At 35.7% G+C, this 12,984-nt stretch overlaps 1 protein-coding gene across 8 annotated transcripts in view; it reads right to left on the reverse strand.

Annotated features, from left to right (window-relative positions):
- Positions 1 to 243: 243 nt before the first annotated feature.
- Positions 244 to 12,984, reverse strand: part of ITGB6 (integrin subunit beta 6) — a 54,606-nt gene continuing 41,865 nt past the window's right edge. For 7 of the 8 annotated variants that reach the window (XM_013106283.5, XM_038182349.2, XM_038182347.2 and 4 more), the window contains 4 exons: positions 11,135 to 11,232; positions 6,143 to 6,262; positions 4,523 to 4,689; positions 244 to 2,591 (listed from right to left, as the gene is read on the reverse strand). In XM_013106283.5, the coding sequence (XP_012961737.1) occupies positions 2,490 to 2,591; positions 4,523 to 4,689; positions 6,143 to 6,262; positions 11,135 to 11,232 (487 nt within the window). In that variant the 3' untranslated portion in view covers positions 244 to 2,489. Of the gene's footprint in view, positions 2,592 to 4,522; positions 4,690 to 6,142; positions 6,263 to 11,134; positions 11,233 to 12,984 lie in introns of those variants that run through there. The other variant, XR_003498449.3, reaches the window with a different exon arrangement.

A 12,984-nucleotide genomic window follows, 5' to 3' on the forward strand; every position in this document is an offset into this window, starting at 1 on the left:
GATAGTAACAGACGGCATAGCTTTGTGAAATGAAAGCTCCTGTAGGAACGGGGAACATAGACCACCAAATGTTTTACATAAAACATGAACACCACTTTGAGAATCTCTAAATACTGAAAAGTAGTTCAATGTTGAAATGAGTGACCTACAGAAGAAGGGCTTTCAACCCTCATACTGAGCTGCAGAACTTAAAAGATACCTAATAAACAGTAAAGATTTTTTTTTTTACTTTAAATTAGTGTGTTGTTGTTGTTTTTTTTTTTTTTTTTTTTTTTTTTTTTTTTTTTTTTTTCTAGAAAAAGATGACTTCTATTTGAAAAATAGAAGAGTAACAGATAATTCACATGGGCTAAATCCAGATTTCCTGGTCCTTTGGGCATTCTTGGCCCAAATGGAATTTGAGATCAACTTCAGGTGCCAGATTTACCTGCAATGTGTTTTTATCCGTGTGCCAGGGAAGTAGAATTTGGTACCATATGTAGCTTGCACTGACATCTGTAGGACTTCAGTGGTTGGAAGGGGTGCAGATGCCAGTCGTTGTGCACATTTTCACCTTGAGATATGCAAGAGTACTGAAGAGTATAGATGTGAACCTGTAATTTACTTGTTCCAGTTTAATGACAGTCATCATTCCCTTCACACTGCAATCATTTCTTACGAGTTTATAGTATCAGTTCCTTTCCAAAGGCATCAGATATTGTTTATTTCTCTTTGCACAGAAATATATACTATAGGTTCTAATCCACTAATAGACGGTATTAATTGGTTTGTTTAAACAAAACAATCTTTGTAAACCAAAACTAATAGTTTCACTGAAACTAGATCCTCATCTGTAGCCATTGACTCCAGTAGGCTTTGGATCAGGCCCTAAAACAGGCATGGGTCAGACCTAGCTGATAGATCAGTCTCGTATCCAGTAGTGGCAGAGGGTACAGAGACTGAGGTTGCACAGACTTCGTAAATATTCATTACAAAATGGACAAGTTTTTAGATCAAATACAGAGTTTACCGTAGGGAATGTACATAACTGTTTGTCTGTGACTATATCAATGTACCTTTGTTTTCAAAGTCTTTTCTTGTAAGTACATTTGTATGTACATTTTGACCAAGTATTCCAGATAATTAAAAATGCAGAGGAAAAGTGATATTAAAAAGTAAACTACACTATTGTAAGCTTAAAATAGCCCAATACTGTAACATTTTATGTCATCATGTTAGCTGATTTTGTTGAGGATTTTTTTTTTCTTCATTCACAATATCAGCATTACAATTTAAGAAGTTATGGTAAGTCATTAGTAACTAGTTAAAACTGAGATTTAAAAATCCTCATTAGTGCCATGGAAATGAATATCAAGTGGAATTCATAGATCTATTTGTTGCTTAGTATGAAAAAAGAAGTCTAAAAGAGATTAATTAATTATTTCACACACAAATAAAATGTTCGGCTGCTGGGCATTAAAAGAACCTCCCAGTTTAGGATATATCAACAAAAAAATACTGCCTTTTTGTGTGACACTAAGTCTTGATGTATGAAATTTTCCTGCACATAAAGAGCTCATGCAACAGTTCATGCGATGGTCCAGCATGAGAGGTTTATTTTCAGTGCCTAAAAAGGAGATAAATATTAGACTTGACAGGGGGTGAGGGGGATTCTGGTAATCCTCTGATTTAAAGTTTCTCTAGTAGGGCCACTAATTTAAAAATATTTCTCTTTTGCTCTTGATCCTCTCTACTGGAATTTAAAGGAAAGGGGGAGGGGGGGGAAAGAACTTTATACTTGAACAGAAAACAACTATGCAAGTGAATATGAGGTTGATTTAGTTTTCCCTGAGATAACCTCAAGGAGTGGAGGATTCTTAAAGAACATCAAACAGCAACCAATTCAAGGACAAGGAAAGCGGGACAAGAAAGAATTAAAGAGGAGGTATCTCTATACCTTAGATACATGGAAGGTAGGCCATAGCAGTAGCTGTTTCTGATGAAAAATGATTCAGTCAAACAGGTGATATGAGGAACCCCTAACCACAGTAGTTTAAGCAGCACTGATGAAAAATGTATGGTATTGAATTTAAACCAGCCCACCAAACAGACTGGTGTAAATACACTCCTAAATACAAATGTGTTTGGGTTCTGTGGATGAACAAAGTAGTATACAGCTCATTTTATATACTTAACTTTACAAAAATAAGCTTACTTTGATAATTTTTAATCCTTGGTAGTAAAGAGAAAATTAAAAATATTTGTGATGTTATTTTTCTAAGATGGGGGTGGTTTAATATTAAAGCTGTTTGTTTGTTTTTAATTTGTTAACCTTTACTACTGGTGCTATCTATAGTTTTCCCAACATAAGATATATTTTCTCTATCAGAATGATTATACTACTGCAATATGCAAACAAATATCACATAATCAGCATAATCAGCTGAGAAGAAACAAATAGAGTTTTTAGATTTCCTGCCAGTAAAATTAAGTTTGTAGTGTCCAAAGTGCTAATAGAAATCTGCAGCCGTGGCTCCTTTTTGCTTTTCTTGGTTCTTGTAAGTGACATTTTTAAAAGTGCTTGTTGAGCCTCTGTACAGTGGATTTGTTTCCTAAAAAAAAAAAAAATAAATAAAGAAAAGAAAAAAAATGCAAATCATGCAGTGTTTAAGTCATCTTGCCATTGCTTCAGCTACAAGCATATATTGCTGTAAACCACTGCTTTTAACATATGTCTTTAGCCAAGGGTTAATTTTGATCCATGATTTCAACAATTGCTAGCCCAGTGTTGTGATACACATCTTACACACACCAGCTGGTACCACTCTGCTTCCCAAGGTGCAGAAGATGATGAGTACTCTACTTTGTGGGAAACCCAGGCTAGACACCTGGCAATGGACACACACCTGGCAAACTGGCAATGCAGGCTGATGGAAGAGAGCTACCACGTGTTTTGCAAACCTCGCAGATCAGAGAGGATGTCATCCTTCTACAGATCTCTGTAAAGATATTTTATATCTACACAAACATTATCATCTAAAATATCTGTGGAAATAAATCATTTGCCTCAAACAGTTATTGTGTAAAGATGTCTTTTGCTTCTTTGGAGCCTGCTATCTCACTGTTCTTGTACAGGAAAAAGTCAGTGAGAAAATGGCCCGTATTAAATTTCTACAGTGGTAATTTTATAGACCAATATCACATTCTCCTCCCACTATTTCTTCTCCCTAGTGAGGACTTCTGGTCTATTCTTTGTACAGAAGTAATTTCATACCTTTGATCGTTTCAGTGCAGACTTTAGCAACTTTCTGATATTCCAAGACACTAAAAATTAATCCAGTCTGTCTCAGACAACACAAGCCAGTCTAGGGTCAGAAACATACCTCCTTCTGCATCTGCCTCCCAGATTAAGATAAGGCACATACTCAAACAATACTTTATCAAATACATAAGTTGTTGTGTCGTAAATGTTGTGATCGAACCATTCTATAAACACAGAGAAAATGCACAGAAATACAAGAAAACTCAACTGTGAGATGTAACTTGTCAGGGTCTTCTTGTGGGAGCCCCACCATCTGACACATACTAGACGGGTAAGTCCTACCTAGGCTTTTAATACTGGCCTCACATCATTCCCTTTGTATCATTTCCTCTTGTGACAGAAAAGAAAATTAAAATATTTCTATCAATAGTATCCTTCTCTTCCCTCTTACCACACATAGCCCTCCTGAAGAATTAGGAAAACATTTTCAAGTGGCCTTGCCTGTAAGTAACTAATTTTTCTTGTCTCAAAAACTGAAAGGCAGGCAGTGTCCATTCTTGCAGAAATGTTGCAATCATCAAGTTTTGTAGAGGAATGTAGCTAAGTAAACTGTACCATATTGCATATCCTCCTGACACCCATCAGAAATGCTTACTCAACATGATTTTTTTCAAAAAGTCTCAGAAGTCATAGAACTATTGCAGAAGAGAAAAAAAGCCAAGGGCAGAAGGGAAATAGGAAAACGGAACATGGTATCAGCTTGCATTAGACATATGCATGCTATAGATAGAAACTAAGGGCTAGATTGCTCTGTCCTTTTACCTACATTTTGGACAGCTTACATTGCTGCTAAGTATAAGTGGGCTCTCATTGTTATAGAGGCCATTGATAACCTCACTTTCCTGCAGCAGGCTCTATATCTAAGGAGTATACCTCTGAAAATTACATAGGCAGTAAGCAACTTGGCTAAGATTAATCAGAGTGGAGGTACTAATTTAAAAAAAAAAAAAAAAAAAAAAAAAACTTATAAAAGTATTATCTACACCATTTTACATGTGGAAGAAATTAAACCAGGCGATTGAACACTAGCTATTCTTCATCCCTAAAAAAAATTAGAGATTTAATAGAACTTTTCAACTTCATAGAATACTAAAAGTAATGAAAATCTATGAGTAAAACCTATCAATTTAAAAGAACGCAACCAAGACAGAGTTTAAAGGTCTTTGTGCATCATGCAACAAAATTAAAGAACCTCATATAAAATTAATACATTTAACATACCGTATGCCATTTAACTTTTGATTTTTCTGCTTCAAACTTGGCCACCTCTTTTCGGTCTTGAACTGACACCAGCAATTTCCATATACAAAGCAAAACAATGCCAATCAAGAGGATAGCAAGGGTGACACCCACCATTATCATTGGGATATTTGGAAGCTGTGGGCAATCTGTGAAAACAGAAATAATTATGACTGCAGATATCCAATCAGTAAGTTTTAGGCAATTAAAAACAACCAAGAGGCATTCTGTGGTTCTCATTTGCTGGGAAGTGTGCATATATGTTCCTCCAATCCCATATTATTTTACTCCTACTAGCTTGCTAAAGGGTTAGCAAGCCTGAAAAATAATTGCCTTGAAATGTAAAAAAAATAAAAATTAAAAAGTAAAAGCTTTTTTATCACATTGATTAGCAGCTGCTGAATACAGACCCATATTCTGAGGAGGAAAGTTAGAAAATTATTTTCCTATTTGTGTCTTTATAATTACAAAAATAGGGCTGGGTTGTATTTATGTGTATTTAATAAAGAGAAATCTCTCAGTGGCTTACCTTTCAAATCTTGAGTATTACGGGTATAGTTTACAAGCAAATGTGTTTCTTTAGTTTTAATTTTTAGTACAGCGATCTTTTCTGCAATCATAATTTATACAAAGCCACACTACTGTTATTATAATAAAAGCTCTTTTTTTGTGTGTGTGAGCTTTTAATGGAAGTGAAATCACTTTCATTATCACATGAATGCTAGAGAAAACCTACACAAAGTGTTAACAAAATAAATGCCATTTGTACTAACAGAGCTAAGTTACAAATTTGCATGGCTTTCACTAAAACATAACCAACATTTAGTACTGAGACACTGGGTGTGACCAAAAAAATTTAATTTTACTGCCTGGAAGTCAAACTGCTTGGCAGCTGAAAAGTGGTATCTGTGTTCTCTCCTATCCCACTAGATCAGAAGTTTTACTGAAAAAATCAGTAGTGAAATAGCATTAAATAAAAAATTGTTAAAAGAAAGGACATAAAAAGATCTGTTGAATATTTGTTATTTATGCAAGTACAGCAAGGCACTCAAAATTTAATACTACTTCAACATTAAACATAATTATGAAGATGTATTTTGTCAGGTATAGTCAGTGTTTTGAATAAATAGTGCAATTTGCAAAATGTGTGTCATTTCACAGTGGATTACAGTTTTCAGATATAACACACAGGACATTTGTTATTATCATCTTAGAATTGCACAGTACTTTAGAAAAGTTAACAAACTCTTGCAGCCCTTGGGGTGATAAGAGGTTTATGTGTATGAAACTCAGGGAGAGGTGAAGTGGCTTGTTTAAACCCACAGAGAGAGGCAGGGCTGAGGAACAGAGTTCAACAATGTCTGATTAATCCACTGGATTATTCTGCCCATCTTCCATGGGAGACCAAGCACTTATTTTAATACAGCATTAAATAAATGCTTCAGTAGGTGCTGTTTTGGCTGGGCAGAGGACAGTTACAAACACAAGGAGGTGCAGTGCTGTTCAAAAGAGCTCAGCTCCTGGCATTGCTCAAACTGATTGTCTGTCCCATCCGTGCTTTTAAACCAGATTTCATGTAGAAAAGGTAATGTAACTGCTTACCTTTCTGCTTTATGCTATGAATGATTGTCCTTCCCTGTTCATCCACAGCCAGTAGAAATGTGGTTATACATTCATTTTCCCCCTGCAAAGAGCAAGGAATGGATTTATCCTCTGAAAAATCTGCAAGGGGGGAAAAAAGTCATCCATCAAATCAAATGAAATTTAACATGCAATAACAAGAGACACTGCTGGTGTAACATTTGTCACAACCTTGTCTGTATACGGTAAAGAGTAAAAGATGAAAGCAGAAATACCCATATAATTTCTACTAATTTTAAATACTTCTCTCGCACTCCAGGTTTTGTTTTGTCTTTTTTTTTTTTTTCTTCAGATTTTTCACTTGCATTTCAGAAGAACTGATCCAGGTGTTGTCAATCTGCACTGACCATCCAGTGCACTTTGCTAATCTGCTGTAGTGTGAATTTCAATGAATTGGAAGTAATTCTAATGTGCTTAACCACCAGCTGTCTGGGAAATGTAATAGTCCCCAATTATAGGACAAAGTAAACAGTATGTTCTCTTTGGTTTAGAGCTACTCACATGCCTAGATTGTGTTTCAAAAGTAGATACATACATATCAAACAGAAATGGAAACTGTTTAAAGACATTTATGTCTTCAGCAATAGTTACTTCAAAGATCAGTATGCCAAATGTTGTCACAACAGTAAATATAAATTAATAACAGAAAGCTGTGATTCTGGGATCTTTGTAATGTGATTCAAAGGGAAGCAGATAAAAAGTAACCTGAGATGACAGTCTGCCCGGGTTTATTTGTCTCTTCATTTAATGCAGATCTGCAGGAAAATTTAATCCTTTTTTTTTTTTTTTTTTTTTTTTTTTTTTAATGATTCCTAACTAGGAAACCTTTTCTGCTGAGAAAAGTTCATTCAAAAGGCAAGAGAGAGACAGGAGAAAGCTACCAGTGACAGACCATATAAAGCAAATAGGACAATTGAAAATTGAGACTACTGGTCCAATGCCAGAAATGCTGTAATTCTGAGCCTAACCATTATATAATTTTTTCACAGGGCAAAAATATCCTACCTTACAGCTTTGTGCACAAATACCTCTGTGGCTGAATGCTTATTATGTTTCCATATAACCCATGATTAAAAGACCATTGGAAATCTAGGTATGCTTTTCAATACATTTTTTAGAAAAACCTGTTCAATTTCTATTTGCAGAGGTTTAAATAATAATAATAAATAAATAATAATTAAAAACAAAAACACAACAGTAAGCTTCTGAAACATTTTTGTGAAAATGATCAATTGTATCCATAACCCTTCCATTATTTCTTATCCAGTTAAAACTTTTACTGAAATTGCACAAGCAACTGTGCTAAAAATCTTTAGTCCTCAAACTTTGGCATCAAGAAGAGTAATGAAATATACAGTAGGAATCTGAGAAGAATAATGGATTTTAAAGTATCTATCATACATAAAGAAAGAAATTCTCACTTTTTTGTTTTTTTTGATCATAAGGTTTGGTCTTATAGCAAATGCTATTAGACAGTACAGAGGGTACAAAAGTATAAACAGTTGACTGCCCTTTTCTCTGCTTGTTATAAAGTGAGAATCACATCTGGTTGGATTTTAATAGAAACATATTCTTGACTTGTGCTAATCTTGTATTTAACCTGTTCCCTGTCCTTGATGTCAGAACAACATGTTATCTATCAAGGTGACAGGCAGACAAGACGTGCCAATTTATCAAGATTTGTTTTTCTTAAAAGGACTAAAACCTCCAGACTGAATGTACTGAATTAATGACACTCATTGCTAGGTCACGGTTCCAGTGCTATCACAAGTTTTGCAATATTTGTTGTTTCCCAACTCCTTTAAGCAAGCAGATCCAAAGAATTTTAGCTTTTTCTTTAAAAAGGGTAGTTTTTATCCCTCCTGAAAGCACAGAAAACCTTGCAAGCGTGTTCCAAATATAAAACACAAACAAACAAAAAGTAAAAACTACAAATATATTATTTTTTTAAATTACGTTTAAATTAACCTCATAATTTCAGACCAAGGCATGCAGAAATGTGATTATGTGCAAGGACACACAAATGAAGGTGGAGATGCCAGTTCAGACTATTCAGAAAACAACTTCTACGTAGTATTTTTATTTCTCTGATATTATTTCTAGGAGGATGGATCACTAAGGGAGACTACTAACTAGAATATTTTATTTTCATAGGTGCAAAAATTCACCAAGGTAGGTAAACTTCTGAAATTTACACCTATGTCATTTTCTGTGTTTTGTAGTGAAACATAATACTTTTCCATCTTGTGCTTGCAGCCTAATTTCATTAATTTCAATGTGATTTGATGTCACTGGAGTCACACTGGAAGAAGAATTGGGTAACAGTGGCAAGATGGATTCTCAAAGTATGAAAGACTACCCGTGTCTTAACAGACAATTAGATAAAAGAGTCAACAAAAATCGGTCTGGAAATTTAAATGTCATTATGCCCTTTCTTGTTTGTCTTTTGCTCAACAGAATAGTTTTTGGGGGGCAGTTTCACCTTGCTTAGAGACAGAACCACAGAGCAGTGCTGATTGAGATTTATTTTATCTTTCAGGCTTCAGCATCCTCTTTGCTGTTGCACAGGGAATTTCTGTGGTGTCAGTACTATGAGGTGGGAGAAAACTCAGTTTCTCCTAGGAAAGCGTAACTGTCCCTGCTGACCTTGTGGCATGAGCAGCCTGGTGCTCTGTGGCCAGGGTGATGGCAGGAATCACTTTTTAGGAATTGTGGTTTCCCCTGGGTAGCAGGTACAGCAACAACAGCTCCTCTTAGACAAATCACACAAAGGAGTGGCTAGCCTCTTTTTTGCATAAATATTCAAAACAGATTAAAGTAAATAGTTAAAAGAGATGCCTGCCATGTAGATGAGCCCCAGCTCAGAACATGTGAGCACATCAGCACCTCCAGAACCGCTGTGTCATCACGTGCCCTGCTTGATCTCCAGGCCCAGAGGCTTCCTGCAGCACAGCGGTGTGAGTGACCTCGCTGCGGGAAAGCAGGAAGAGAAACCCACAGAACAGATGAACTGCCACACAGCAGGCAAAAGGCACTGCCTAGAGTCTAAAACAGGCACTCCCAGGAAACAGAAAAATGTAAAGCGTATGCTATTTTATGGCTCCCCAGTTCTAGTCACCGTGTTGCAACATATGCATGCAAAACAGAAAGTAAACTTTTAAAGTGCTAATATTCATTCTAGCCCAGAGATATTTCTAGTTTTCAAAATGCCATGACAAATTAAAGAAGCTGAAGTTTAAAACAGAATGAAGCATTATACTACCATGTGAAATCACATTAAAAATCTGTCAAATACCGTGTGGTGCTCTAGTTATACTACTTTCAAAATCCTTTTGTTTGGGGCATATGGTTTTTATTTCAGAGTTTTATTTTATTTTATTTTTTTCAAGTCCCCTGTCCTGGACATGTTAATGAGACTACCTTGATGCCAAAACTAATCATTTGTACTATTACACAAGTAAATTGAGATGAAACAATTTGCACAAGCTTCTTTTTTATTATTATTATTTATTATTTTAAGGGGTTAGGACAGGAACAACTATCCAGCCTTCAATACAGCAGTTGCTATAGCTGCTGTAAGTACATTTTATACCTAAAGAAGTAGCTGACATCCTTGATCAGGGAAACACAAGGCTTGAAAAAGAAGATATGCAGGAACAGAACATGCTACTGTCATTCTCATATTCCTTTTTCATGTGTGTGCGTGAACAGAACCACGAGTGACTGTTCCTGTTATTGATTATTATTCCTTATATCCAAAAGCAGAATGCCTTGTATATCCCTACCTGCAAACATCTGCTATATGGTGATACCAGCCTGAAAGCTTTGCTAACTACATAGGTACAATAAAAGCTCTTGCACATTTTGAAATTTGTCAAGACATTTTTGTATTTATAAATAAATACTAATATCTAGAAAGGCATAGTAAAATAATAATGTAATAAAAATACATTTGAATTAGCTTTCCATGAAAGGGAAATATTTGCAACTTTCAAGCTTTATATTTCAGAGCAATGTTATCAAAAACAAAAGCTGGAGCTTTGTAGAAAAGATATGTATTCATGAAATTTTTGCATGTATGCAGATGGACTTCCAACAGTTTAGCAGATTCAATCCTTATTTATGCATACAGCATTTTGTGTTTCTATCCATCAGATTAATCCACCTAATCCATCAGATTTAATGCTTACATTACATTTATGATGTGGGTATAACACATCAGTGTCCTACCTCACCTAGGAATTGCTTTTTGCCATAGGATTGGGTTAGCTGCATTTAGAATAAAGAGCCTACCTACTGTACAGGCAAGGACCTTCCTCTACAGGAGTGAAAAATGCTTCAATACACAATTCCATTTAGTTATGTTTCTTACTGAGGGTAATATTTCATTCAAGGTCAATTCCTATTTCAGGAACTCTCACTGATGGAGCGCAACTTTGAATTACTGTGGTCAACTGAAAGATGTGCTTAGCCTTTAGGATACCAGAAATGTCTCAATAAAACCTGACAAGCAGCAGAACGTCTTTGCCATAGGTTAAAGGACTGTGTCTAGTTGCCAAATATAATCAACCATCTGCATAAGGATTGGAGTCGGGTTTTGAATTTGATTGGCAAAAGAAGCCCCACTGGAACTGACAGTACAGGCGTGACAACCTCAGGGGCTTTCATCAGCAACTGATTTTCAGGGACTGGTATTTATTAAATTCTGTCCCTTCTTACATAAACTGCTTATAAAGTAGGCATGATCCAATGAGTTAATTGGAGGGGTGATATCAGCCCTGATCTACATTTCCTACTTACTGTAGAATGACCATAGATAGAGAGTGATTGCCTTATGGGCCCTAATATAATTCCACAGCAGAAAAACAAGGCTACTTTCAAAGATAAAATTACCGAAAGTGGAAGCTGTCAATAATCATGTACGCACAAAAAAGAGAGATTGAGTATACAAACCCTCTGCAGTGCTGACAGTTGCATCAACTGATTTGCATTTTTCACTGCATTCTCCCTGCGACTTGTCATCAGAAGCTAAATGACATTCCACACAGCTCCTGCAGAAAACAATTCAGCAGCTCATCAATCTCTGTCTGTCACAAAGCACCAATATAAAAGCGAGTATGTATGCATCTGCATTTTAAAAAGAAGCTAAACAAAAGGTCTTGTGCTATGGATACAGTAGTTCTCAGAAATATGATAGGGATTGCCACAAAAAAAAAAAAAAAAAAAAAAAAGAACCCTACCTGAATAAAGGTATTGTGGATAAGCTCCCTCTTGTCCTCTTTCTCTCCCAGCTTATTAGCTATCAGACAGAACCCTAGGCAACATTATTCATGTGGGGCTATCAAAGACATGGGGTTACTCAGACATAACATTCATTTTCAAGAAAAAATATTCTGAAGTAAGCTTATACTAAATACCAGCCAAAGGAATGCCTATCAGATGAAGAATATTTGAAATCAACTTCAGAGAGATCAAGCTGGGGCACCTGTTATAAGTCTTCCTTTGTTGAAAGTCGATTGAATAATGTATTAAAACACAGTTCAGGAATCTCAACAGATGTCTCTCGAATGTGATTACTTGTCTCAGGAATTATTTAGATGCTAATTATACCAGCACAATTTATTGTAAAAGAATTTCAAATTATTTACTTTATTTAATGGTGCAATGACTAAAATATTATTTAAAGCCACAGAGTTTAAACCAATTCCTTTAAAAGTCTCTAAAAATCTTCCCAGAATTTCAATGAGGATTTTAATAAACAGAGAATTAATTAATGAAAAAAAAAAATGGGAAAAACAAAACGAAACAGAAGTCATATATGAAATTCTTGATGAAAAAGGAATCTTGCTGATTCTTCATAATTAGCTTCAACCAGATACAGGAGCTGAGACTTTAAAAACCACCCTGAAGAACTGACAAAAAGAAAAAGAAAAAGAAAAAGAAAAAGAAAAAGAAAAAGAAAAAGAAAAAGAAAAAGAAAAAGAAAAAGAAAAAGAAAAAGAAAAAAAGAAAAAGAAAAAGAAAAAAAGAAAAAAAGAAAAAGAAAAAGAAAAAAAGAAAAAGAAAAAGAAAAAAGAGAGTAACAGCAACAAAATGACCCAAGAACACCTGGTCATCTCCTGTTGCACTGAGTTACATATATCCATGAGAATATGCTGAGGCTACTGAGATTATCTTCACTGGATAGAGATGACCTTAACACTCACTCACTCTGGAGATGATGAATAGTAAAAGTGAGTGGGTAATGGGATAGCCCCTATCTCACAGAGACAAATTCGGTGTTGTTGGTGTTTTTGTCATATTTGCCATGTTTCTCATACTACTACTCTCTTTTTCTCAGCTGCTGAGCCATTCATCTCAGTCCCCTCTGACCTGGCCTTCTAGTGCTCTCGGTTACGCTACCCAGGTATGTCAAGTGTCACTCTTCTGGCTCTCCCTGCCTTGCATCTCAGCAAGGGAAGTGACTGCAACAGAGACAAAAGATCTAACACTGCATAACATATACATGTTTAAATAGGCCAATGTAATGCCTGTCATGTAACTTTATACTTCTTATTCTCTGCCAAATTGGGCAGAGCAAAGCAGCAGCATTGTACTTCGTGTTTAGAGCAGCTGCATGCAGAAGGTTCTATAAACTGAGGCCTGTGCACGTGAGCTTTGAACAAACTGTTTGGCTTGCTTTTATAGGTCAGATTCAGCGCTAACATAAATGCTAATTACAATGCATGCCGTAGAAAAGGTTCTCATCTCAGATATAGCGTAGACTGGAAATACAGGCATGAAAATACAGTGGTGGAGAGCTG

This window comes from Anas platyrhynchos, chromosome 7, assembly GCF_047663525.1.
Source record: "Anas platyrhynchos isolate ZD024472 breed Pekin duck chromosome 7, IASCAAS_PekinDuck_T2T, whole genome shotgun sequence".
Taxonomy (NCBI): Eukaryota; Metazoa; Chordata; class Aves; order Anseriformes; family Anatidae; genus Anas; species Anas platyrhynchos.